This window comes from Mus caroli, unplaced genomic scaffold (assembly GCF_978045245.1).
Source record: "Mus caroli unplaced genomic scaffold, Mus_caroli_1 scaffold_20, whole genome shotgun sequence".
NCBI classification, from domain to species: domain Eukaryota; kingdom Metazoa; phylum Chordata; class Mammalia; order Rodentia; family Muridae; genus Mus; species Mus caroli.
Window position 1 is genome coordinate 56,148,404 of NW_028227275.1, and position 26,414 is coordinate 56,174,817.

The 26,414-nt window shown below is 54.7% G+C and overlaps 2 protein-coding genes across 4 annotated transcripts; one reads left to right on the plus strand and one right to left on the minus strand.

Moving 5' to 3' along the window:
- Positions 1–2,489: 2,489 nt before the first annotated feature.
- Positions 2,490–14,164, minus strand: Ap5b1 (adaptor related protein complex 5 subunit beta 1). Of its 3 annotated transcripts, none has more exons than XM_021152054.3 (3): positions 14,045–14,164; positions 5,703–5,870; positions 2,490–5,606 (listed from the first exon to the last, which is right to left on the minus strand). In XM_021152054.3, the coding sequence occupies exons 2-3, from the start codon at positions 5,850–5,852 to the stop codon at positions 3,126–3,128; spliced, it is 2,631 nt and encodes an 876-aa protein (XP_021007713.1). In that variant the 5' UTR covers positions 5,853–5,870; positions 14,045–14,164; the 3' UTR covers positions 2,490–3,125. The 3 variants fall into 3 exon arrangements, with proteins under 3 accessions (XP_021007713.1, XP_085689948.1, XP_021007712.1); XM_085833822.1 differs by lacking the exon at positions 14,045–14,164 and adding an exon at positions 13,230–13,384; XM_021152053.3 differs by lacking the exon at positions 14,045–14,164 and adding an exon at positions 6,240–6,921 and having other exon boundaries at positions 2,491–5,606.
- On the plus strand, positions 14,046–25,197 carry Ovol1 (ovo like transcriptional repressor 1). The gene is made up of 4 exons (XM_021152056.3): positions 14,046–14,179; positions 20,657–20,874; positions 22,769–22,958; positions 23,190–25,197. The coding sequence occupies exons 1-4, from the start codon at positions 14,080–14,082 to the stop codon at positions 23,483–23,485; spliced, it is 804 nt and encodes a 267-aa protein (XP_021007715.1). The 5' UTR covers positions 14,046–14,079; the 3' UTR covers positions 23,486–25,197.
- Positions 25,198–26,414: the final 1,217 nt, after the last annotated feature.

Genomic DNA, 26,414 nt, shown 5'->3' on the forward strand with positions numbered 1-26,414 from the left:
ACTGAACTCACTTTCCCTCGGTCCCCATGATATACTTTTGCTTGTTAAGACAGTCTCACTATGAAGGCACTCCCTGGCTTTGAACTGTTAGGATTATGGGCATGTACCAACAAAGCTGGCAGTGGAATGTCCTTTCTAATAAGCAGGTGACAGTGAGTACAGTGTCCCTTAGAAATGACCAAACCAATAATAAATAATGAAAGAAATGACTAAACCTAGATACGTGGTTATGGAGACCTTGATTTACAGCCTGTTGGTTAGAATGCACAGGCCACAACTTGGGACTTGTCATTGGTATATGAACTGTGACACAGAACACATAACTTGTTTGGGTGGGTGTTCATCTGGAGGCCAGCACTGAAGGAGTGGAGGGATAAAACAGAGGTCCATGGATCGGTGGGAAGATAGTTTGTCATTACATGAGCTAACTGTCCCTCTGTATGTATGCTTGTGTGTCTGTGGTCCTGTGTGAATGGGTGTGTGTACGCATGTGTGTGTAGTGCGCCAAAGGCAGACACTGGGTATCTGACTGCCTTCACCTTTCTGAGGCAGGGTCTCTCTCTGAACGTAGGGTTTGCTGACTCAGCTACACTGCTTGCAAATATGCTAGAGCGGGATGGGGTGGCACACGCCTTTAATCCCTGCACTCAGGAGGTAGAAATGGGTAGAGTTTGAGGCCAGCCTGGTTTACGAAGTGAGTTCCAGAACAGCCAGGGCTAAACAGAGAAACCCTGTTTTGGAAAAACGAAATGAGAACAAAAAGCCAAGCTCTGGAGAACCTCTTGCTGTCTTGTCTTTGCCTCCCAGCCCTGTGCTGAGAGGAGGCAGCCTGGCCTAGCTTTACATGGGTGCTGGGGATCTCAGTTCTTCATGGGGGAGTACTTTACTGAGTCATCTCTCCAGCCTCTGGAGTCTAGTTTCTTAATCTTGGACTAGGGCTTTATGCGTTCTTGCGTTTGTGTGAGGGGAACTGCTTTTCAGTATCCTCTCCCTACTACAGAGAAGGGCCTGGAGGGGGATACCTGAGATGTCATGGAGGTGTCAAGGCCCTCTCTAGCAGCAGTGGTCTCTGGCTCAGTGAGCGTGAGAACACACTGGCAGCACCCACCATGTCGGAGCACCAGGCAGGGGAGCTCGTCCCGCAATGCAGTGGCTCCGGTTGTGGCTTCTGTAAAACCTCCTCTCTAGCTTCCCTAAGAATTGTGTAAGGAACTGACCTATATCCTGTCTCTGCTCAAACCAGCTGGAGAAGTTTCTAGAATGGCCGCCTTCCTGATTTGGCAATGGCTTTCAAGGTGAGTGTAGCTGCCTCTTCCCTGTTGGAATCTCTCTCCAGGCTCGAGAGACTCAGGAAGCTTGAGGATCCAGAAGCTCAGAAAGCCACAGGGCTGGCAGGGCCCATCCTGCACGTTGTAAAATCTGCCAGTTTCAGGCAAGCAGTCTTAGGTGGCGCTGGCTGCGAGACCCATAGTGCTCCAGCAGCTCCCAGGAGTGCTCGGCCGTGCTGGGATGGGTTTGGTGACACAGCTGATCTGAGTAACCACACTCTTGCAAGCAGCTCAGGTCTACTCACTGGCGCACTAGCCAGAGCTCGGGTCTACTCACTGGCGCGCCAGCCAGAGCTCCGGTCTACTCACTGGCGCGCCAGCCAGAGCTCGGGTCTACTCACTGGCGCGCTAGCCAGAGCTCGGGTCTACTCACTGGCGCGCTAGCCAGAGCTGGGTGGCATTGTTTTCTTTGCCAACGTCTACATCTGGAGTGTAAAAAATTACTCAACAGTGACAACTCATTGCCACAGCTCGCACAAGAACCTGGCCTTTTGACGCAAACTGGCCGTGAGCCTTTTTGCTCCCAGACTGACTTGTAAGAGCAGGGCTGCAGCCGGGTGTGGTGGCGCACGCCTTTAATCCCAGCACTCGGGAGGCAGAGGCAGGCAGATCTCTGAGTTCAAGGCCAGCCTGGTCTACAGAGTAAGTTCCAGGACAGCCAGGACAGAGAAACCCTATCTTGAAAAAAAAAACAAAACAAAATAAAAACAAACAAAAAAGAGCAGGGGTGCCCCTTCCCCCAAAACATGTCCTTTCCCTAGAATGACTGCGGCCCAAAGTTATTCTCTCCCTCAGCACCAGCAAGAGCTGTGTCAGCACGTCCAGCACGTCCTGTCCTACTGGGGTCTTGTGGCTACTGCAGAGCTCTGTTCAATGTGGTAATGGTGACATGTGGCCATGGGTGACAAAACCCTACTCCCTCCCAGCCTGACCTCAGGAAGCCACTTAACTCCTTCAGCTGGCTGACTTCCTCAGCTGTGTGAGCCCTGCAGAAATGTTTCAAGGATGACAGGAGGTAATGTGTGTGGAAAATACCCGCCTGGTGCCTGGCAGCTGTGATGGCCTCCATGAACCTGCATCCTTGGTGTCTTGCACATTTAGAGAAAGGAGCTGAAGAAGTTCTTAAGTTCTTCTTTTGCTTGTGTTTGTTTTAGAGACAGGGTTTCTCTGTGTAGCCCTGGCTGTCCTGGAACTCACTTTGTAGACCAGGCTGGCCTCTAACTCAGAAATCCACCTGCCTCTGCCTCCCGAGTGCTGGGATTAAAGGCGTGCACCACCACGCCCGGCTACAGATTGGGTTTCCTAAGGGTTGCTATTAAAAGCTAAGTTTGGGGGTTGTTGTTTGTTTTGAACCAGATCATGCAGGCCCACCATCTGCTCAGAACCAAACCTTACTGGCACACCCTGTACAGTTAGGTCCAGCCAGCTCTACCCAAGAAAAGGCTCTCTAGTCACCCCTATCCAGGCTGCTACCTTACGATCTGAGTTCAGCTGGGGCAGAGGTGAGAGGTCCAACCTCAAGCTCCAGCTGTCATGAGAAGTTGCACAGTGATCTTGGGCCAGATCAGATCCTGTGAGAAACATATTTTTCAGACTATCCGAGCAGGAATTATGGAGGCCGCAGTACTGGGTTAGTCTGGGTCTTCCTGGGGGGCTCGTGACCCAATCCCAGTAAGTCTGCTCCTAACAAGGGTCCAAAAGAAAACAGGCCAGGAGGAGTAGTCTGTGAATGGGATTTTATGGGGCAGGAGCTACAAGAAGCAGGCACAGCCACAGTGCAGTCCCACCTGGCATTACTCAGTGGGCTGCAAGCCCTCGAAGGTAGTCCCCTACCAGGGGCAGCACAGCCCAGTCATCAGTCCTTAGGGCTACAGGCACACCATCCACCTGAGCTTTCTCCAGGCGCAGCAGCAGCATGGAGGCAGGAGGCAGGCGGATGGCTATGAGGTAGGTGGTAGGGGGCTGAGCCAGCACTACAAAGGGCTCTAGGTGCTGAGACACCAAGGCCTCCAGGCCCTGCGGCCCAAGTGGACACCACACACGGCTCTCTACGCCCTTTGGTAGACAGGAGTTCCAGAGCTCATCGAAGAAATGCAACTCAGAGCCCTTATGGAGCCGGGGGAAAGGCAGGAAGAGGTCAGCAAAGGTCACAGACAGGGGTGGCAGGCGGGCATGGCACGTGAGGCCAGCAGATGTGCTGTAAAGGGCCTGGACGTGTAGGCGGGCAGGGGCTGGGCATCGGGGCTGCAGAGGCAGGTACAGAGGATGCGCAAGTTGTCCCGGACGCAAGCAGGGTATGTGGACAGCCTCCAACGGCTCATAGAGCTGTCCTTCCACACGGAAGCGCAGCTCCAGCGAGTAGACGGGAGCATCCAGCGCCTGCACCTGCAGATGCAGCACGGGGAGTGGGCCTTTGGCCTGCTGAGGCCCCACACTCAACTGAATTGGGGCTGAGGTCTCCTGCACCATCAGTGCTGACGCGAAGCCCTGGTTCTCCGCCATTAGTGACGAGGCCAGTGCAGGTGCAGCCAGTGAGGGGCCCAGCGCCATCCCCAACTTGGAACTTGACAGATGGGACAAGAGGACATAGTATAGTCGGGCATGGTCCCGTCCATCAGCATTCTCTAGCTGTCTGGCCAGTTCCTGCAGCAAGTCAGCCAGACCATCTCCCCCGCCCGTCCGCAGCAGAGCACGGCACACCCGCAGTAGGGCCTGGTGGAGGCCCCAGTCGGTGCAGTGTACAGCTGCAGCCTGTAGAAAGCTGAGCATGGTACTCTGAGTGGCCCCCTCTGCCACCTTTGCCAGCATCTGCAGGTGCCAGCAAAGGGCTTCGCTCTCGCCCGGCCTGGCCACCGCCTCTTGAAGCAGCACCTCCCTGAGGGGCTCTCTCAGCTTAGGGCTTACCTGATCTAAGAGGTCCACAAAGTGGGGTGCCAGGGAAGGCCGAGCTCGGTACAGTTGGGCCAGTCCACGGATCAAAGATGTCTGTACTGTGGGGTGTCTAGTCAGGCAGTTAGTAACAAGGTATGAGGCTTGGAAACAGAGAGTGGCCAAGGCCCGGGGACCACCATCCAGGGCTGCCCTTTGCTGTAGCCCAGCCAGCAGCTCCTGTAGGAACCACTGTGGGCCCTGAGGCTGGCATTTCTCCTCTTCCTCATCATCAGCACAGAGCAGACACAGCAAATGCAGGCGGGCCAGGAGAACCATTGGGTCATGAAGGAGACTGGGCATGAGGCCCCGGCATAGCTGAGGCCCCAACAGCAGTGGGGCAGCCTCTTCCCCCTCTGGACCTAGTGGACAATTCTCGGGGAAGCTCAGGATGCAATGCAGGTAAAAGAGGTGTGTGGGCGAGGGTAAGGCTGGGTGCTGGGCTCCCAAGGTGAGCCTACGGAGGAGCAGAGCTTCATCCTGCGCAGTGAACAGGGCCTCGCCAAAGGCCGCCTTCAGAGACAGAACTGAGTGTAACAGTGTCAGCTGTGCCGTGCCCAGCAGTCGAACCAGCTGTGGCTTGAAAAGCACGGGTGGCTGTCCCCGAAGACCCCGGAGGGCCCAGCCCAACAGCCACAGAAGTTGAGCCTGAGCCACAGGAGTGAGCAAATAGGAAGTGTCCAGAAGTTGGGCCACGGCAGCCTTCAGCTCTCGGGCATCCTCGGGGCTGGGCTCTAGAACCGGAAAGCCACGCTCCTCCTCCCCAGCTGTGGGCCAGCTGGGCCCCTGGGGCTTAAGATGGGCATCCCATTCCTCAGCCAGGGTCCAGTCCCAGGGACAACTCCCAGTGGAAAAGTCCTCAGCTACCAGCAGGCCTTGCAGGCCAGCCCCAGACCTGGACTGTACCACCAAGGTGTCGTGCAGAACAAGGGCCAGAAGCAGGCTGACAGGCTGGATGGGACCTGTTTGCCCTGGGAGGCTCCGCAGCATCCCCAGGGCGCGGGCCAGCAGCCCAGGCTTACAGCGCTCAAGTTCTCCAAGGCATTCACAGGCTGTAGCCTGTAGATGGCGCTGTTCTGAAGGGGTTCCAAAGCTTCGTCCCAAGTCTCGGCCTGAAGCTAAGCCAAGAAGTAAGGGCAGAAGCCGGCAGGAAGCTCCCGAAGTGGGTCCGAGAGCATCTCCTGACACCAGGGCTGTAGTGGCTGCCAACAACAGGAGCCTCCGAAGAGCCGAAGGTCTTGTGGGCAGGAGGACAAGCGTGTCCAACAGGGAAGTAGCAGCAGCCTCCGCGGCAGGTGCATCAGGCCAAAGTTTATCAGAGTACTCCAAGCTCAGTGTCAGTAAGGAAACCTGAGATGGGGGATTTAAGAGGAACTCGTTGGGTTCAGCATGCAGTAGTATGAAGCAACCATGTGGACCACGGCAGGGCACACGGGCAGGACCTACCTTGGTCTGCTCGCTTAGCTTTTCACTCCTTAGGTCACTCAACAGGTCGCGACCCAAATCCTCACCTTCGGCACCTGCCAGAAAGGCGGATGGGCTGGCTCGGAAGGCCCCCAGGCGCTGGGCCCAGGCTTCTCGACCTAGGGGCCCCATGGTCAGTCATCCACTTCTCTGCAAAGGGAAGAGAGCATCAGACACGGAGGCTTGGAGGACGCGCAGGCCTTTACGGCCGCTAGAGGGCGCCCAGGTCCTCCACCTTCCCCGAGGGGCTGCTGTCACCCTAGGGCCATCTTGCAGACCCCAGCAGAGACCCCTCCCCGCCCCCCAATGCCTAGGTCCCGAGATGAACTCTGGAGGTTTCGGAGATGATGCCGTAAGCAACAGCCCGGGCCCCTGCAGGATAGGACCCGCAGGATCGGGGTGGGGGTGCCCGGAAGGTGCGTGCGGAGAGCTCATTAAGCCTCCCGCCTACGAAGGGCATCGAAACCACAGCGTCGCTCGCGCCCCTGGCGCCCGTGGTAACGGGTCGGCCTCTCTCACCGCTTGAGTCAGCTGCCGCGGGCGCTCGGACGGCTCCTTCCGGGCTGGCAGGCTGGCGGCGCGGGCCGGGGCGGGGCGCGGCGCTCGGCGCGTGGGCGGCCGGGACGGGGCGAGCCCGGGGGCGGGGCGTAACGGAGCCTCCGCCTGCCACGCCCGCCAGGCCGGCAGGTGCCGACTCGCCGGTTTCGCCAGGTCTGAGTAACTGTCTCGCCGTGCAGGCCCCCTGCCCCGAAACTGCCGCAGGCACGGGCAGGGGCGGGGTTTGGTGGGCCGGGCTCCCGGTCCGCTCCCCGATGGAACTGCGTTCCCAGGCCCTGGAGCAGAACAGCGGCTTGGGCAGATCGGGAAGGCGGCCAGCGCGTCCCCCAGTCCTCCCGCTCGGGCCCGGTGACTGCGCGCTACGGCCCGGCTGCTTGAATGCGGGTCTTCGGGCGGCCGCTGGGAGGCGCGCGAGGCGCCGTCCCAGGGCAGAGCAGGAAGAGCAAGGCGTGGGTCACTGCGGGACCGGTCGAACCGGCGCCGCAGGGCTTGGCTTGGCGTCCTCAACGCTGACCCGGCGTCGGGGAGGGGGGGGGAGGACACCTCGCTCTGCTTGGAGGCGAGGACCCGGGGCCAGGGTCGCAGCCGGATGGTAGCTGCTGACCTTTGCCCGAAGTCGCACGGATTGCCAACAGGGGTCGGGCGCGCTGGAGTAGAGCGAGCAGGGCGGGACCTTAAGGCGCAGCGAAGCCGAAACACAACGGGATCCTGACTCTAGGTGTGCGTGTTGGCGGGGCCTGTAGGGTCACTCAGCTCGTAACACACCTACTATGAACCAAGAAACCAAGGCTTGAGAAGACAACGGCCGGGCTGCCAGACTTGGGGCCAAGTAGTACACACACTACCTACTAGAGTCCAGAGGACTGCATCTGGGCTTGTGGCGAGTCCCAGGCTGTGGGTGCCCACTGGCCCGCTAGTTTCAGGGGCACAGACCTTCTGTCGTCCATATCTCATACTCACCGTCCTATAAAGCCTCCTGCTAGTCACTTTGAAGATGAAACACCTGAGCCCCCATTGCTAGCCTCTGGCTATTTCTTTGTCTTTGTCCCTTTGTGTGGCCCAAGTTCCTTCCTAGCCCCTTATCCTGACCTGGCTGCGGAAGAGAGTGGTGAGGTAGGGACCTAAAGAGTGCCTGGGCCCCCAGAACAGGGGTAGAAGAAGAGAGGATGGAGATGTGGGGGCGTTGGGGGAGGCACGGGGAGTTAGAAGACCTGGTCTCTGCTCCTCTGGGCTCTGGCTCCACAGCTGACTCACAGGCGACAGCTCTAAACCACTTCCCTCTAGGTGCCTCAGTTTCCCCATCTATAAATTGGGAGTGATGACTCCTGTTTAAGAAGCTTTGGGGTGGGGCGCCCGGCTAATTAGGCCCAAGATGAAAGAGGCCAGGGTGAGAGCAGCCCTGGGCTGGGAAGGCAGGTTGGAGTAGGAGCCTGTCTGGTTGCCCTGTCTGAGGCCCAGAGGGCGCTGATAACTGCAGGTCTGGTGTCCCAGCTCTCGGGTAGCCAGAAAGGATTATTAAATCCTGTTACAGTTGAGGGGAGAGGCTTCCAGGGGTCAGGGAGTCCAACTCTGGCTGTGTCCCAAGCTTCTGATGCTGTAGCCTCTGCCAGCCTCCAGCCTCCCTGGGCTTTGGTTCTTTGAGGTGGCATGTGTGGTTTCCAGAACTGTGATAGATGGATGTGTCTTCCTGAACGCACTAGGGCTCGTGGCCAACCCTGGGTGCTGAGGGTGGGTACCTGTCTCCCATGGGCTTTCAGGAGCCCAGAGAAGGTAGAGTCACTTGTACAAAACCCCACCGCCTCTGTAAGGAGGGCTGGGCTTCTGCTACATGCTCCATCTGCTGCCCTCTGCGCTCCTGATGTCCAAGTTCATGAATGGGCCCTGCTCTCATCTGCCTGCCCAGGTATCCTCTTAGGAGAGGCAATGTTTGCTTTGTCCTGGCAACAGACGGGGCAGACAAGAGGTGCCTTCAGCTCCTCATGAGGCCCTCTTGAGAGTGACCTGTTTGCCCTCACCTAGTTCCTCCTCTTCTGCATTTCTGCCCCTCTCCATGCAGCTCAGTTCTTGGGAAACCCTAGACATTAGACTGAAAAGAGAAAAAGTCAATCCCCGGGCCTTGATTTTCCTATCTGTGAAAATGGGGCCACAACAGCCCCATCCAACCCCATGGCACTGGATGCTGTGGATACAGGGATGCTTTGTAAATGGAGTCCACGGTACCAGGGCAGAGGTCGGGGAGTGAAGGGTTGCTACCTGTGTACAGTTTTCCTTTGCAGTGATGAAAACTGTGCTGGCTAGTTTTTTTTTTTTTTTGGTTTTTCGAGACAGGGTTTCTCTGTGTAGCCCTGGCTGTCCTGGAACTCACTTTGTAGACCAGGCTGGCCTCGAACTCAGAAATCCGCCTGCCTCTGCCTCCCGAGTGCTGGGATTAAAGGCGTGCGCCACCACGCCCGGCTTGTGCTGGCTAGTTTTATGTCAACTTGACATGAGCTCGAGTTAGGAACCTCAGGTGAGAAAATGCCCCCATAAGATCTGGCTATAAGGCGTTTTCTTAATTAATAGCTGATGGTGGAGGACCCAGCCCACTGGGGGTGGTACCACTCCTGGGCTCTAGAAGAAAGCAGGCAGAGCAAACCATTAGGAGCAAGGCAGTAAGCAGCACCGCTCCATCGCCTCTGCATCAGCTCCTGCCTCCAGGTTCCTGCTCTGACTTCTTTCAGTGATGTGGAAGTATAGACCAAATAAATCCTCAACTTCATTTTTCGTCGTGGTGTTCCACCCTAGCAATAATAAATAAGACAAAAATTTTCTGGACTTAGGGGTGATGGTTGTATAACACCCTGAAGACTAAAACCCCCTGAACTATACATTTTGTGAGGATGAATGTTGCAGTACTATTAAAAATGGTATTGCCGGGCAGTGGAGGTGCACACCTTTAATCCCAGCACTTGGGAGGCAGAGGCGGGTAGATTTCTCAGTTCAAGGCCAGCCTGGTCTACAGAGTGAGTTCCAGGACAGCACCTTTAATTGCAGCACTCAGGATGCTGAGGGGGTCACTGTGGGTTTCGGGCTTGGTCTATATAATGAGTTCTGGGCAGGCCAGAACTACATAGTGAGGCAGCAAAACAACAAAAGAAACAAAAAGGTGTTATTTTTAGCCTGTTATATACCAGGTACTCAAGAAACTGGGGCAGAAATTTCATGATCTGTCTACAGAGACCAAGGTCAACTTGATCGGCTTAGCTATACATTACTGAAACCAAAGTCCAACATCATCTTCAGCCACATAAGGAGTTAAGAGGCTAACCTGGACTATATGACGCCTGTCTCAACTGAGGGAGTGCAGGGGGATTGCTCAAGTGGCTGGCAAAGGAGCCCATCAGCCTGCTCTGAGGGGCTGCTTCTACTGTAGGGCTGCCGTGCTCCCAGGCAAAAGTCAGAATCTCCTAACTCTCAAAGGCAGAGCTAGAGCTGCTGGGGAAACTGGGGCCCCGAGAGGGTAGGTGACTTGGCCAAGATGCACAGGCACAAATTCTTTTCTGTGTCTTCTTAGCATGTTTCTCCCATGATCCCTTGTGCTTTAAAACTCCAGGTTCACAACCCCTTCCCTGTTGCCATCCTAGCCTGGCTTCTCCTAAGGACTTCCGTGAGAACAGGAAGCATAACTCTATAAACACTTCCCAGTGCCTGTCCTAACTCCCCGGGCTCCTTGGGATGAGAACTGAGCACCAGTTCGGAAAGCATGCAGGGGCCACACTGGTCCTTTGCCTGCTGTGGCTCCTCTTCCCTTCAGCCTCCTGTCTTCCACACCAGCAGGTGATGTCATTCGAGACACAAGACTCATAGCTTGGTTTTCTCTGTGACTCAACCCGCCATCTCTTACGTGGACCATCACAGTAGCTCCAACACAACCTTGGTCTCTTTACGGCCACCTCCCTGCCCCTGCTCCAGTCTGCACATCACAGGTCACACCATGGCCCCCAGCCTTCAGATTCCCTCCCTCTCAGCATCCAGCCACCATGGTTGCTGGGAGCTTTGGGTGCACTCTAGATTGGTTCTCTATCACAAGCCTTGGCCCCAGCTTTTTCTTCCACTTATGCTCTTTGCCACTTTGTCCAGCTGGCTCCACCTCCCATCCAGACTTCAGTAAGCCCACCTGCCACCCTAGTTAATCCATCCTTAGAGCAGTAAAATCCCCAGAGCTAGTCCCTAGTAGACACTCAAGAAATACCTGGGAGATGAGCTAAGAGAGAGGAGTAAGTGGTGTTTAGCAAATGGAGACACAGCAGGAGTGTCTCAATGCTCACACCTTGTCTATCTCCAGGGTGCCAATGATCCAGCAGAGCTTGCGCTCTCTCTCTCTCTCTCTCTCTCTCTCTCACACACACACACACACACACACACACACACACACACACAGAGGAGTGAGGCTCAATGGGAAATTGTTTGCTGAGCAAGCATGGGGACCTGAGTTCAGATCCTGACACCCATGTGCACCTGTAACCCTGTGCAGAGAGATGGAGACAGGGAGAGCTCTATCTCTGGCGATCATTGCTCAGCCAGTGTAGCTAAACCTGTGAGTTCTAGGTCCAGTGAGACCCTATCTTTTTCTTTTCTTGCTTTTTTTTTTCCTTTTTTTTTTTTTTCTTTTTTGAGACAGGGTCTCACTATATATAGACCAGGCTGGCCTTGAACTACACCGGCCTCTGCCTCCCAAATGCTGGGATTAAAGGTGTGTGCCACTCCCTTCCCCACCCCTGACAGAGCAACACTGTCTTAAAAAACCTTAGGTGTAATAGCTGTAGAATTGGCTTACCAATCGAGAGCTCTTGCTGCTAGCACGTTAGGAGGACCTGAGGTTAATTCCCAGCGCTCACGTGGCTGCTCACCCCATCTATGACTCCAATGCCACTGGATTTGATGCCCACTTCTGGTCTCCTCAAGGACCAGGAACGCATGTGATACACAGACAAGTGTGCAGGCAAAATGCTCACACATACAAAATAAATAACAATGTAATGACGATTCATCCCATGAACATGGATCTCACTGGAGCCGCAGCAACAGACAGACAGCCCAAGCCGAGCGCCCTCGCTCCTGGACCTTGCTCAGTTCACTATGAACCTCTGGACCTGTAGAGTCACTGGACTGGGCTGGTGTCACCCATTTCAGTTCCCACCTGTCTTTCTGGACATTCAACTTGCTCTCTGATTAAAAATAAAAAAAATAAAAAATAAATAAAAAAAGGCTGGCTTTGTGTGTTCCAGGATGCCGGTGAAGGCTTCACAGCAGACTCTGGGCATACTCACCTGCCATGAGGCGGCACATGAAGAAGCTCAAGAAGTACTATGTAAACCCACCAGCCTGCCTTTAATCTCTGCACTTGGGAGGCTGCAGCAGGTAGATCTCTGTGAGTTCAAGGCCAGCCTGGTCTACAGAGCTAATTTCAGGGCAGCCAGGGCTACTCAGAGGAAAGCCTGTCTCAAAAAAAAAAAAAAAAGCCAAGTTCAGCTGCCTCCCAATCAGTGCTGATGTCCCCAGATTTATTGCTAAAGATAAGCATACAGTAGGTGCTCAACTAATGTTAGTTACTGAGCAAGGTCCAAGATCAGAGTGAAAGGGGGTACAGAAGTGTGGGCTATGACAGATGACTCTCTGGGGACAGCAAGGGGAAGTGGCAAACCTTAATGGCTCAGAAGAGTCCTGTCACCTTCCCAGGAAACCCGGGAGGTGGGTGGGTGGGTGATAGGATCCTCCAGGAACAGACTTAAGGCCCTTGGTCAAACTCAGTCTACTTCCTGCTCAGTGAGGAGGGGGCTAGTGTCTCTGCAGGGCTGCCCCAAGCTGTACTTTCTCCTCATCCACCCCAGGGAGTTCACAAAAATATGGGGAAATATATGGGATCTCTACAAGTTCTCCCACGTTTGAAATGTCCGCTGCAAGTGACATATGCCTCAGAGACCATATTAAGGACTTCCCTCTCCTTTCAACTACTGCTCTGTGTGTGTGTGTGTGTGTGTGTGCCAGCACGCACCCGTTCCATTCTGTGCCATGGGTCAGAGAGCACCTGTGGGGTCAGTTTCTTGCTCCACTCTGTGGGTCCTGCGAGCTGGACACAGGTCTCCCCACTTACTGGCAAGTACCTTGTGAGTCACATGGACAGCCTTTCTTTTAGTTCTTTTGTTTTGCTTGAGACAGGATTTCACTATGAAACACAGATTGGCTTCTAACTCTGTTTCCCTACCTCAGCTTCCCACGAGCTGGGATCACAAGCATGAACCGTAGCCACCTGTGACTCCTGACTTTTGAACTGTGTGAATTCATTTATCAGACTAATTTCCTCACACTCGGTTCCGGCAAACATTTAACACTATGTGAGACAGGTGTACTGAAGTCTGGAGTCTAAAACTGTTAGCAGCCTTTAACTGCTGGTCCCATCCCTGCCTTTAATAGGTCAGCCAGTAAAAGCAACCCAGCACGGCCAAAGTGTCATAGTGAAGTGGCTCACACGAAGGCCACGGAACACTCTCGGGCAGTTCAGTGGGGGTGGGGCATCGCTCCAACTAGGCCTGCTGAGGGGAGGGGGAGCTGCTTGCTGAACTCCCACCCAGGGAGGACACTGGTTGCAACAGGCAGAAGAGGACTGTGTCAGATCTCACTCAGCTGGGGTCCTCATCCCAGAGCCTCTTCCAGGTTTTCAGAATCTGAAATCCGGCTGTTTATGACCGGGAGAGTTTGGGCGAATACGCCCGCCCATATGCCAAGGTGCTGGCCTGGGTTAGGTTGGACTGGGGCAGTTTAAACGCCCTCGCAACCAGAAGGCAGGCTCCAGCTTTGGATTCACAGGCGCATCTGAGCCTCCGGGTCCACGCGCACCTCTCATCTCGCGTGCCTTTCCGCAGGAACCTGGTGCCCAGCAAATACCTCTCCGCTGAACCAAGAATTGCTCACCCTGGCCTTGGGGATCCCTGGCCGCTGGGTTCGGGCCCGGACCTCCGGTTCCCGCTCCGCGGCTTTGTGCCTCTCCCGGCGCCCCGGGCGCGCCAGGCTGGGCCCGGGCCTGTTGGGCCAGTTTTATGTCATCGCCCACAGAGCGTGCGAGCGCCGGTGCAAATAACGTTGCCCTCCCCTCCCTTTCCGTGCCCGCTCCCTCCGAAACTCTAGTTTGCAAACGTGAGCACGCCGGGCAGGGGAGGTCCGGGGCGGGCCGGGTGCTTCTGGGTGTGGGGACCGGAGCACGCCCCCTAACCCTGCCCCCGTCGTGCCACCCCGCCCGGGCCGCGAGGCCACCTCATCCGCAGCGGAATGGAAACCGGTTCGACAGGTAACAAATAGGTGGGTTGTCACCGTTATTTCCCAACGCATGCGCCATCGCTCTCTCGGCCACTCCAAGCTAATTAGATCAGATCAACACCCCTACCCCACCCCCGCCCGAGCCACCAACACACACCGCCGCGAGCCAATAAAGCGTGAACCCGTCCGTCCAGCTCGCACTTGAAGACTTCGCTAGCAGCCGCGGGGACGCCAGTCGAGCTAAAGGACGCTCGCTTAGCGCTTCTGCGATCCCCGTGCACCTGGCTGCACCCGCTCTGCGGACACCGGCGACCTTCGGCGTAGTTGGAAACGCCACGCGTGGTCCCTGGTACACTCTGTCCTCAGAACGTGGACACGCCTCGGCGACTCTTTCCTTGAACTGTCCCTATTCCCGCGCCTCAACCCCGATCCGGTGGAAGAAAAGGTGGGACAACCACACGAACTCGACTTACCGGAGCGAACCGCGCCGGGCCAGGAGGAACTAAAGATGCCCCGCGCGTTCCTGGTGAAGAAGCCATGCGTCTCCACGTGCAAGAGGAACTGGAGCGAGCTCCCGGACGAAGAGCGCGGCGAGATCTACGTGCCAGGTGAGGCGCCTCGGGCTCCGGGCGCCCGGAGGGCGGGGCGCACGGACCAGCGGTCGGCGCCGGTCAGTCGAGCGTGGGGACGCAGATTCTCGTCGCGGTTCGACCCCCGGCGCTGAAGGAGCGCGGGTGGGGGAAGGGGACTCCAAACCGAGGCTTTGCGGCTCTCAGGCCCGGGATCTCCTGCCCGCGCCGGGCTACAGGGGATGCAGTGGGGTGTGTCACCGCTCAGGCGACCTCCGGCTCTCGCGTCGTAAATCCAGAAAACCCGGGCTTTCATGAGGCAGGAGAGGAGCACTGGAGCGATGCCGCTTTGGAGGGGAGGACCGGGGAATGGAAAGGAGCAGAGCTGGAGTTTCCGCTGAAACTTGGGCTACATTGTAAGAGAAAACTTGGCCCCATAACTTTGGTGGTATTTGAAATAAGAGGGTCCAGATTCAGGACCACCGAATTTCCCTGGACTCCTGCCTGACGGTCCAGGAGCTGCTGGGAAATAAACCCAATGCACCTTGCTTGCCTTTGAGACGGTCCCACCTCGGTTCAGCTCGCGGAGGACACCAAGCAAAAGATGGTTCTAGAGCCGTAAGGTACTCCAGGAAGCCAGTGTACCTAGTTTATTTAGGGAGGACGCCTTGACAGCCTGCACGTCAACTTAGAATTGAGTTGCTGGAATATCTCTTCCTCCAGCTGCATCTTCCTCTGAGACCCTAGAAAACTTCTGCCCCCTCTCTCCCAATACAAAACTCCTCCTCCCCTGTCTTGGGGGTGGGGCAGGAGCCTACTGCCCTGCGCCTCCAAGGGGGGAGGGGGAGGTGGTAATTAACCAACCGACTTTGACCCTTGATCTGCAGGTTCCCTGGCTCCACCCAGGCTTTTAAGAAAGAGGGGGAAATGAGGGTGGTGAGTGAGGGGCCCTGTGCGGTTTCTTGCCTCAATTTCCCTCTTGGAAGGCTGTCTTGGGCGTAATGGTGTTTTGTGTCAGACCTTCCAGGATCCAGTGGCTGGTAGGATGCTTTACAACTGAACCTTACTTAAGGGGCTGTATGGCTACTCTGAAGGCTGCTTAAAGGAGGGAATGGGCCAGAAGGCCCTAGAATCTCCAATGTGGAGGAACAGGAGGTGAAAAGAGGAGAGAGCCTCCTCACCTGAGGTGTGGGCTTGGGATTTTGTGATTTCTGCCTGGCTGTATGTTCTGGCCAGTGCGCCACCTCCAGAAGGGCTGGTGAGGGACACAGCCCGTTGGTTCCTCGCTCCGGCCTCCTCCCCATCCCGTGTTTGACGTGCTGCTTAGGTGCTCCTTGGGATCTGATAAACTGAACTTGGACTGTGCTAAAGGTGAGCCTGTGTTAAGCCAGGCTCACAGTGCTGTTGGTTTTAGTTTTACTTCCCATCCCAGTCAGTAGCAGACCATACACTGACTTTCAGCTAGTTCAAATTATGAAGACTTCCTTGGGTTTTGGAGATTCCCCTGCCCCCTGTACAGATCCCAGGGGCATGAAGACCAGAGACCTGGTCCCATGGCCTGTCCCATTAGGTAGATAGGCCACTTCTGGGTAGCTAGTGCCGCCCTAATGAGGTGCTTCCCTCCCTCAGGACTGCCCAGGGTGGGCAGAAGCTCTGGTAAGAATCCCCCCTCATCGCTGAGTCGAGAGAGTCTTGTGGGTAGGAGCGGCAGGGCTTAATTTTCCTTCCTGTGTCAGGTGGTCCCTGGAGCTACAGTTTTCCCCACAGTTTTGGAAATAAAAAGAGGAATGGAGCTATTCTATGCTTGGATGCCTCGGACGGCTGGAGTGCAGGGGGTGTGTTCTGTCTCCTGGCTGAGCCATTCCACCAGCAGCCAACCATGGTCCCAGGAGCTGGCTGGGCACGTTTCTGTCACCCTACCTCACAGCATGTTTTGACCAGCTAAGCAATGACCCCATTCCCGGTGGGAGGACTGGGAGTATGGGAGTCTGTGAGTTCCGACCTCCCCTCCAGAGTTTACTACATACTGAGGGTGCTGGGCTGCTGGGCCTGACCTGGGAGGTAGCCTTCACTATCCTTCCCACAAGCTCCCAGAGTCATCTCCCAGGGTAGTCATGGTCATTCCTTCAGCTCTGCGGAGAGCTGGTAGCCCGCACCAGAAGGCAGGCAAGGAAGGAAATGACTCCGTTCTCCACTGGAGTCAGCGCGACTCGGGGATTCACTTGGCTCCTCTCCACCACCCACCACCTCTTCTGGTGACTCTCCACTTGGTTGTGTTACTCTGACAGGAAGGACGGTGGGTTGTTATTATTTTTAGAATGAAGCAGGCCCTTGTAGCTGGGGAGCAAATACCATTCCTGCTCTATGGGAGGTTCAAGTACTTGCCTTGGAGCCATTCCTCTAAGGCTTGTCCTCGATGAGTGAAGTCGCAGAAAAGGAAGGGACCTAGGGACAGACTGAGCCTGAAAGCTGGAACTCCAGGAGAATTCCAGGTGCCTCTTCTAAGCTCCAGGTCCCCCTGCTTCCAGGCCTTCCCCCTGGCTAATAATCTGGCTTGCTGGCCTGTTCTGGCAGCACAACACATGCCCAAAGCTCGGAAGCTAGGTAGGTTGTGCACATCTGTAATCGCCATACTTGGAAGGTGGAAGCGGGAGGCTCTGGAATTCAGACAGCCTCGGGTACATGACAGCCTTGAGGCCAGTCCTGGCTATCCGAGACCCTAGCTCAAAAACACCCAACAAAAACAAAACAAAACAAAAAGCCAAACCAACCAACCAACCAAACAAACAAAAAACCCTACAGGCTAAAGCCCAGGCTAGCCAGGCTGCAGTGCAGGAGCCAGGGTTCCTCCAGACACCGTGGCCCAGCTTGCCACTGCTGCTAGATAGTGTAGGAACTTGGCCACTCCTTTCATTGTTTGAGACAGACAGAGTCTTACTGTGTAGTCCTGGAACTCACTCTGTAGACCAGGAGGCCTTGGAACTCAAAGATCTACCCTTCAAGACAGGTTTTCCCTGCGTAGTCCTAGATGTCCTGGTACTATTTTGTAGACTAGGGTGTCCTTGAACTCAGAGACCTGCCTGCCTCTGACTGCTTTTGCCAGGCTGAGTAGTCAGGCTGAAAAGCCAGCTGTAGGCCGCTGCTTCATGTAGCATTGTGGGAAGGCTGAGCTGCTTTCAAGAGCGTTCTAACAGCTGCTGAGGGTACTGGGCAGTGAAGGGGTCAGCTAGGTTCTATTTGCCCAACCGTGGCTGCAGTAAGGCAGAAGCTGTCAAACTGTCCCAGAAAAGACGGTGAGGACAGCATTCCAGGCTTGTGGAGAAGAGGGAGCACCGCTTAGCCGCTGCCTGTGTTTGTATCATTGTTCATTGACAGGCAACATAAGATAGACAGGTGGAGCCTGGCCGGTGCTGGCTGAGAGAGTGAAGGGATGGATGCCACAGGAAGTACAGCTCTCATCCCATCAGGGACGAATGGGCCCTTCATCCTCATAAAAACCAAGAGTTCAGTCTCCCTTCAGCACAGACACTGAATGAAATGAAGGCAGTGGGGACAGGGAGCAAATCCTGCCTGGAGAAAGCTGGCGTTAAATAGAAGGGCCACATGAGGCTGAGGGACAGGCCTGTCCCAGCGCTGTAGCATCTGCAGTTGGCTGCAGGTAATTGCTAGCTACCCTGCAGGTCTGAGGGAGCTGAACACAGGGGACCCAGCCCCTCCACACCATTGTATGAGGCAGCCCACAACAGACATACATTTAGAACACAACAGTTTGTCTACATGCACGCCCCAGTACCTGCATGATCAGCTGGGGACCCAAACGTTCATGCATCCCCACATCAACTTAATTTGTTCTCCCCAAAAGCTGGGGGTTCAGACCTCGTGGGTATCTTTGTCTTGAGGCCTTTTGTGGGCTAAGACTTGGCACTGCCTGATATTTGGGCCAGTGGCTGAAGGGAAGCCCTGTGGAGCGTAAGGTAGGAGATGGCCATTGGACAGGCTGCCTTTTCAAATCTGGTCTGCTGTTCCTGGCCCGCTCTGTGATATCTCCTGGGTAAAGACAACAGGAGAGAATTTACCAGCCCCTGAGGGAGGAGGGCGAGGGCTAGCTGGGTTATCCTTGCCACACTTGGCGGCTGTGGGCGGAGGCAATGAGTAGTAGCCACAGTGGTCACTGCCTTGCCGGAAACATCTAATTAGGAGACAGGAGTGTTGGCAACACCCAACCAGTTTTACCTCCTGCCATTCAGTGATACTCGGGATAGGCGGATGGCACACAAGTGGATACTCCCTGTGCGTGCGGCCCTAGTGGAGGTGCTTGTGGGGGTGGCAGGGAGACAGGTTTGGTGAGATGGGTAAGTTGAGGCAAACATTCCCACCCTGGCAGACTTACTAGCTCTTTGCTCCAGGTAGACACAGCATGGAGTGCCCAGCCAGCCAGCTCTGTCCTGTCTGCTGTCCTCAACAGCCTTTCCAGGTTGGTGCGGAAGAACAAAGATGGGCAAGGGCCACTTCTCTACAGTGGATCCCTCAGACTCCTAACTCAGCTTTCCTTCATGAAGCCGAGGAGCCAAGTGTGATAGTCACCTCACAGGCTGCCACGCTGCCCTCTGCTGATCCCACATCCAGGGCATGTGGCTAGGCTGGCTTTTAGAAGTCTCACCCATACCAACTCAAACTGACAGACTGAAGGTGGAAGAGAGGTCCATTTTCTCTACTTGGGTTGAAAAGTGGAAATTGTCAGCTGGGCGTGGTGACACACGCCTTTAATCCCAGCTCCTGGGAGGCAGAAGTAGGCAGATCTCAGAGTTCGAGGCCAGCCTGGTCTACAAAGCAAGTGCAAGTCCAGGATATCCAGGGTTATTACACAGAGAAACCCTGTCTCAAAAATCAACCAACCAACCAAAACCCACAAAGGAAAAAAAAAGAAAAGAAAAATGGAGATTGTTATCTAGTCTTGGACTTTCATCCAGGGCTGTCTGGTGAGTGGGTACGAGAGCCATCACTACTCTCACCCCACTCCACTGGTCCCAGTACTGGGTGCCACACAGGTCCCAGGATAGACAGACCTTCCCTGAAAGCTGGACTCAAAGCTTGAGCCAAGCACCAGTCAGTGCGGCTCAGAGAGAGGTGGGATGTCAGTTCCGGTGCCAGGCCAGGGCCAGGAGCTGGTGAATCAGCTCTGGGGATGAGGTGTCTCATTAAGGTCCCCCCACCCCCCGGACAGACGGACGCCAGCGCTAGAAGAACGGGTTCTGGGCGGCAGGCGGGTGCATTCTTCCTCTGTCAGACCTTTGTTGTGTTTTGAGGGGGCGAGAACTGGGCCTCTCCCGAAACTCAAGTACTTTTATATTTATCTTCCCCCACAGCCCTGGCGGTCCCCCAGAAAAGGTGAGGGCAATGGCCTGGGCCTGGGTCCTCCCCCACCCCGCTGACATCTCTGGCTTGATAGAGTATTCAGAGGGCCTAGCTTGAGGCTCTAAAATCCCAGTCTATCCAGCTGATGGGATTCATCCATCCTTTCTGGACTGGACCCCCTCTTGATTTTTCCTTCTGAAACTAGGAAACTTCCTACTTTGTGTTTTTGAGTACAGAGCTTAGATGGGACTACTTGGGACATTATACTTGTCCCAGTTCTGCTGGCCTTGAGACTTAGGGCCTAGGTTTCTTTGTCTGATGAAGACTGGAACTCAGGGTCCCAGCCCAGCCTTGCAGCCCTGGCCCGTTTAGTTTAGTTTAGTTCAAGGTGTTTGTCGAGGGGAGCGGCCTTGTCACAGGGCTGCCAGGTATCGGTGATGCCACGGCACTGCCGGAGGGTGCCCAGCCTGCCCTGCCTGCCGTAGTGAGCGGTCCACAGTGGGGGAGGGTTGTGTAAGTGCTGGGCAGGGCGCCCGCCCGGAGACTGTTACGAGCATCCACCTGCTGCTCTCTGACCTCCTCCCTCCCCACCCACCTGGCCTGTTTGCTGACAGAGTCCCAGCCTGAGTCCTGACAGGCTATACAGTACAGTAGCGTGATTGGCTAGGTCAGAGAAGGAAAGGCTGGGACCACCCAACCCAAGAGCTCTACCTATCGAAGAGGCCCACCAGGGTCCAGACTGCCAAGGGACCCTTCAAGGACTAGAATGAGTCTCAAGGAGCGTTCCCTGGCCAGGGCCTCCAGTGGTGCCCTTTGTCCCTAGAGTATGGACATGCTGGAATCCAGAACGACTGGCCCAGGTGGGGCAGGCGGACACTTAACTGCATAACAATTGGCAGGGCAACTCAGTCCTCCCAGTTCCGCTAAGACGAGTTACTCAGGGGGCAGTGGCTCTTGGCTGGCGTCACCTGTAATTACCTTAATGGGACAGGAGGGAGGCGCAACATCTGATGGCCTAGGGGCCCGCCCTGCTCTGCCACATGCCTGCAGCTGGAGGCAGGGAGGCGGCAGATACCAGGTTTTCCTGGCTTGGGAATCTTCCTAGAACCCCGATAGATCTTTTCTGCACCCACCCTCACCTAGCTGTTCTTCTCCCTCCAGTCAGCCTCGGCTTCTGCCCACCACAGCCCTACCGGGAACCAGAGGCATCGGTGGCCGAGCCTCCTTCCTGTCCCCTGGCTTTGGACATGAGCCTTCGAGACTCCAGCTATAGTGTGGCTCCAGGGCCCTGCGTGGTGGCCCAGCTACCCTCTGAAGATGTGAGCCATCTGACAGATCCCCAGAGCAGAGACCAGGGCTTTCTACGAACCAAGATGAAGGTAATAACTTTCCTTCTGTCCTGAGGTCTGGGGCACGGGTAGAGAGCCGTGTCTAACCCACAGCGACGGCACAGGAGGGACGGAGCGGAGTCCTAGATTTTGACTTTCGCAGACTCGTTTAGCCAGAGCGCATGGAAGAAAGACATGAAGTGGCAATGTTTAGCCTTTAGGGTCTGGATCAGTCTCATTTTCTGGCCAGCTTGCAGCTTCCTATATGGGCTGTATGGAGCAAGAAGTCTGACTCAGTGGGGTAATTAGCGTTCCTTAAAGCATATGGAAGTGACCAGGGCAGGAGCAACCCCTACCCCACCCTCAGCCATACTCAGGAGCACCCATGAGGCAGTTCAGATGGCCTGTTGTGGAGGAGAGGAAGCAGTCAGCTGACCGACCTGGCTGGGTCAACACTCCCATAAGCCCCAGGGCCTGAGAGCACCTGCCAGCAGAGATGTAGTGGAAGGGTGTTCCTCTAGGGCCATCCCTCATGACAAAAGACTAGATGTAGCTAGAAGGAGGGTGATGTCCCTTTCCTTCATACTCGAAAAGAACAGGGTGAATAATGGGAGTATGGAGGGAGGAACAGACTTAGATAACCACAGGAGGCTGTGATTGGTCATTGCCAATAGGGCTCTCCTGACCTTTCAAGCTACACTCATCTTCCCTGCCCACCCTCTCTGCGCCCCTCAGACCTCTACAGCTACGGAAAGCAGAACACAGGCCCGGACAGCAGAGACAGACGACTAGGTCCTGGCCTGAACTGGCAAGAGACAGGGAATTCCCTAGCGTGCCAGAAGCAGGCTAGAAGGAAGTATGGTGTGACAGGTGCCCAGGATCCCAGGCTGGTGGCAGGCCCCTGACAGGGCCCAGGCAATCACTGAATGTGAACAGAGTTAAGGAGAAGGTCTGGCCACTTGGCCACAGCTTTGTGGTCACACCTAGGATGCTGCAGCAGCTACTCAGAGCAGCACTGGCTCAATCTTGTCACCAGCGATTGCCTCGCTTGACCCAGACAAGGAGCAGAAGGGCAGTAGATCTGGAGTAAGCCCTGCAGTGGGCAGGGCCGTGACGGTAGCCTCCTACCACTGCATGAACTTGAAAGTTTCCATTAAAAAAACAAACAAACTGGCCGGGCCATGGTGGCGCACGCCTTTAATCCCAGCACTTGGGAGGCAGAGGCAGGCGGATTTCTGAGTTCGAGGCCAGCCTGGTCTACAGAGTGAGTTCCAGGACAGCCAGGGCTACACAGAGAAACCCTGTCTTGAAAAAAAACAAAAAGAAAAAAATGATGGAGCTGGAGAGATGGCTCAACAGTTTCCCAGTTCTCTTCCAGGGGACCCAGGTTCAATTCCCAGCACACACATAGCCCCTCTCAACTGTCTGTAGCTCCAGTTCCAGGGGATAAGACACACCTCTTCTGGCTTCCATGGGCTCTGGGCAAGCATGTGCTGCACAGACAGATACATGCAGGCAAAATAAACATATATATATATATATATATATATATATATATATATATATATATATATTTACAAAAAGAAAGAAGAATACTTCTAAGGCTGGCGATGTAGCTTAATGGCTTTGCATACACAAAGCCCTGAGTTCAACTCTCAGCCCCACATAGACCAGGCATGGTGGCAGCTCCTGTTACCCCAGCACTTGGGAGGTAAAGGCAGGAGGACCAAAAGTTCAGGATGACAGCTTCAAAAGGGCATTTTAGGAACCCAATAGGAAGTTGAACCAATAACCCAAGGTTCTTTGCAGCTTTTCTTGGCAGATGTCACAGGCCATGATGGTGGGGCCTGCTTTTCTTTAGGGTATTGTGGGGTGAAAGGAGCGACATGCCAGGCTTTAGTTCAGCTTTCTAAATATATGCCACAAATAATGTCTTCACTCACAGGTGACCTTGGGGGACAGTCCAAATGGAGACCTTTTTACCTGTCACATCTGCCAGAAGTCCTTCACCCACCAGCGTATGCTGAATCGACACATGAAGTGTCACAACGACGTCAAGAGACACCTCTGCACTTACTGTGGGAAGGGCTTCAATGACACCTTTGACCTCAAGAGACATGTCCGAACCCACACTGGTAAGTAAAGAGGGATGCCCCCGACCCTATTGGAACCTGAAGGCACACCCTGGAGCTGAGGGAAGAGTCCTGAATTCAAACACAGACTCTTTTGATTCCAGAGTCACTCAGGAAATTAGCGGGTTTAGCCTTGGTCACTTCCAGTCGTGTGTCCTGGCCATTCTGTGTGGATGCTTCAGACAGGCTCCATAGTCTCTGTCAGGTCCTGATGCTGAACCCTGTTGTCCATAGGTGTGCGGCCCTACAAGTGCAGTCTGTGTGACAAGGCCTTCACTCAGCGCTGCTCTCTGGAGTCCCACCTCAAGAAGATCCACGGCGTGCAGCAGAAGTATGCATACAAGGAGCGCCGGGCCAAGCTCTATGTGTGTGAGGAGTGCGGCTGCACATCCGAGAGTCAGGAGGGTCATGTCCTGCACCTCAAGGAACGCCACCCTGACAGCCCACTGCTGCGCAAGACCTCCAAGAAAGTGGCTGTGGCTCTGCAGAACACGGTCACTTCCCTGCTGCAGGGCAGCCCCCATCTCTGAGCAGCACAGACCCTGGGAAGGACCAGGTTCACTTCCCTGCTGCCCAGCCATTCACCTTCCTGCAACCTCTTGCTAGAACACCAGTGACAGAGACCAGCACTCTAACGCCTCACTCCAGGCACACTTGCACAATTGGGCACTGACTTCTGCTCTGTTTGGGGAGTCTGTCTTACAGGCAGAGCGCACTCTGAGCTTGGGACCATGGGTGTCTGTGTCCCAGCAGGAGTGAGGCCAAGTGAGCAAGAAAAGCCACTTACAGAGACAGGTCCTGTTTTCTTGCAGCAAAACTTTGCAGATGTGCTGAGAGGGGATCCCGAGTACAAGATGGGCAATGGATCTCCCTGGAGAGCAGGATAGAGACACCAGTAAAGAGCATCCCGGCAAACAACCTCAGCGGTGCTGGCAGCAGCCCTCGTGCCTGTGGGGCTAACTCTCAGGGTTCCAAGGGCTCTCCGCCCTTTCATCAGAGACCCACATGTGAACAGCCGTGTGCATGTTTGTGTGTGTGTCACACTGCTCTGTGTGTGATTTCTTCACATGTGCGCTCTTGGTCTTTCCACTTATCGCCTCGTTCGTAAGAAAGGTGCCAAGGAGGTTTTATTCCTTTTTTTTTTTTTTTTTAAGATGACAAATGTACAGATGTTAATGTACAGATGTTAGTACAGATGTTAATATATTTTTGGTGCCCACAGTAAGACTCATGGGGGGAGCTGGCTTTTCTCCGCCCCCACTGGTTCTATTGATCCTGGACATTTCAAACCTCCTCTGTGCCTTGGTCCTGGGGTGGTTATGCAGACCCACCCTATTCTCTGAGATGTTTCCTTAAAGACCTTCCCCCTGCTTTGCCCAGAGATGGACTGTTCCTCCTGTCCTTCCCGGGATAGCGCCTCTCCTCTTTCTTCCCTCCCTGGCTCCACATCCTTCTCAGGGCCCCAGTTTTCCTGCTAAACCTGATGACACTGACTGCTCGGGTGTGGCCCGAGGCTGACAGTGGGTCCTACTGGTGCTCGTCAAGCAAATGGGATGGCGATGGCGATTCGACACCAAGTCTAAGCCCACATCTGGAGTACTAAGGCAAGGGCAAGAACAGGCTGGGAGTCTAGGTGTTTTTCTTCGCTAAGTTCACAAAATTTGAGGCAGAATTATAACCCACATACCAGAAACTTTGAGAGGCTAATAAAACTTCTCTGTTGTCTTACTTCTGTTTTCCAAATGCCTTTGAACCGAGTGGCTCCTCTGAGGGAGGGGGTCTTTGTCCACTGGTGTGTCTGGGTATCCTGCTGAGACCAAAAAGGGCTGTGGGTCAAAAGGGTGTATGTCTCGTGCATCCGAGGAGTTATAGCCAACCTGAAGAGAGTGAGAGACTGAGCCCTAAGACATGCCTGGAACATGACAGGCTGGGAAGCCCCTGAATGCCAAACAGTCCCACCTCCCCCAGCTTACTGATGTCGTAAGCACACAGGTGCAGGATCTGACCCCAGCCATGGGCTCACTCGAGAGAAAGAAATCTTCCTAGACTAGCTCTGAGCTAAGCATTGACTGATCTGAAGGCTTGTTGCATTTTTTCTTATCGTGTCTGGGCTGCTGCACTCTGAATGTAAGAACTCACCTTGTCCGGAAGCACTGTGTTGGCATCTTTGTGTCTGAAAGCTCGTTGCCAATCCGGGGCCATCATAAGCTTTGTGCTGTCTGTCTTGTTTTATAAGCACCCGTCCAACTAGTAAAGTGAGAGAACTAATATTTCTGTATTTCTGGGGTTTTGTTGTTTGTGTTTTCCTCTTGGGCCTTTTTTCCTTCATGCAGAGAAAACGTTAAAACATTGCTGCTTCTTGCCAAACCTTTCCCCTTCTCAGTTGCCTGGGTTTATGTCAAGGCAAGACTCTGACCTAAACCAGGGTATGGAGACAAACACCTTTAATCCCTGCACCCAGGAGACAGGCAGATAGATCTCTGAGTTTGAGGCTAGCTTGGTCTACAGAGTGAGTTCTAGGCCATCCAGGGGTACACATACCCTGCCCTGCCCTGTCCTGAGCTGGGAATTGTAAAACATCCATAGTTCCTTAAACAAGTGGATGAGAAGCTGAAGGTCAGGCTTGTCTACTCAACAAGTTGTACGGTGATGTGCGATCCAGGCTCAAAAGAGCAACAACAACAAAGCACTTTCCCCAACTAGATGGAGGGAGCAGCTAGACCTCAGGTGGCCAGTGTCTGCTGCAGGCCAGTGCACCTGCTCTGCTGCAGAGGGTGGGAGGAGGGGCCTTTCCTGGGATACCTTCTTCTGCTTGACGCTCGTGCATCCCAAAGAGGGCCTCTGTGGGCTGAAGGCCTTTAGCCCTTGATAAACACTTGGGGCACTTATCCTCTTACCAGAACCTTGCCAGGGTTGAGCCAGAGGGAAAGGAACCACACCCAGAGATGGGGCCAGTCAGATCCTAGGGGTGACCACACAAGAGTACTTGTTGGTCCCTGGCACAGTGGACGCACTTTCCACAGATGACTTTCCACACCTGATTCTCTAGCCAACCCCAGGTAGATTCTGTCATTGTCCCCAAGCCCAGTAAAGAGAAGGGAAGTCTCACAACTAGGTGTAGAGTCAGATTAGCATCATCTAGCCCGACCTAGTTTGTACCCAGAAGCCCCTGCAGAGAACTATACATGGCACATTTCAGGCAAAGTTCAATATGTTAGTGAGGCGATGTGGGCTCCCCACTAAAAACGTCAATGCAGTTTTCAAAGTGTGGTCTCAGCTGGACATAGTGGCACACACCCATAATCCCGACACTTGGAGGCTGAAGCAGGAGGATTCAGAATTGGAGGCCAGTCTGAATAGCAGGATTAGTGGGAGAGAGCAGGGTCTGAAACTCAAGTCGCTTGATAGGAAAGGGGGTCAGTGCTTCCAGGCCTAAAACAGAGTGGGATGGAGATGCTG

Coding starts and splice junctions, on each gene's coding strand:
- Ap5b1 (XM_021152054.3), bottom strand. CDS start 5,852: ATGGGGCCCCTAGGTCGAGAAGCCTGGGCCCAGCGCCTGGGGGCCTTC. Junction 5,607..5,702: donor AGCTAAGCGAGCAGACCAAG/GTAGGTCCTGCC, acceptor CCCCCATCTCAG/GTTTCCTTACTGACACTGAG.
- Ovol1 (XM_021152056.3), top strand. CDS start 14,080: ATGCCCCGCGCGTTCCTGGTGAAGAAGCCATGCGTCTCCACGTGCAAG. Junction 20,875..22,768: donor TTCTACGAACCAAGATGAAG/GTAATAACTTTC, acceptor CTTCACTCACAG/GTGACCTTGGGGGACAGTCC. Junction 22,959..23,189: donor ACATGTCCGAACCCACACTG/GTAAGTAAAGAG, acceptor TGTTGTCCATAG/GTGTGCGGCCCTACAAGTGC.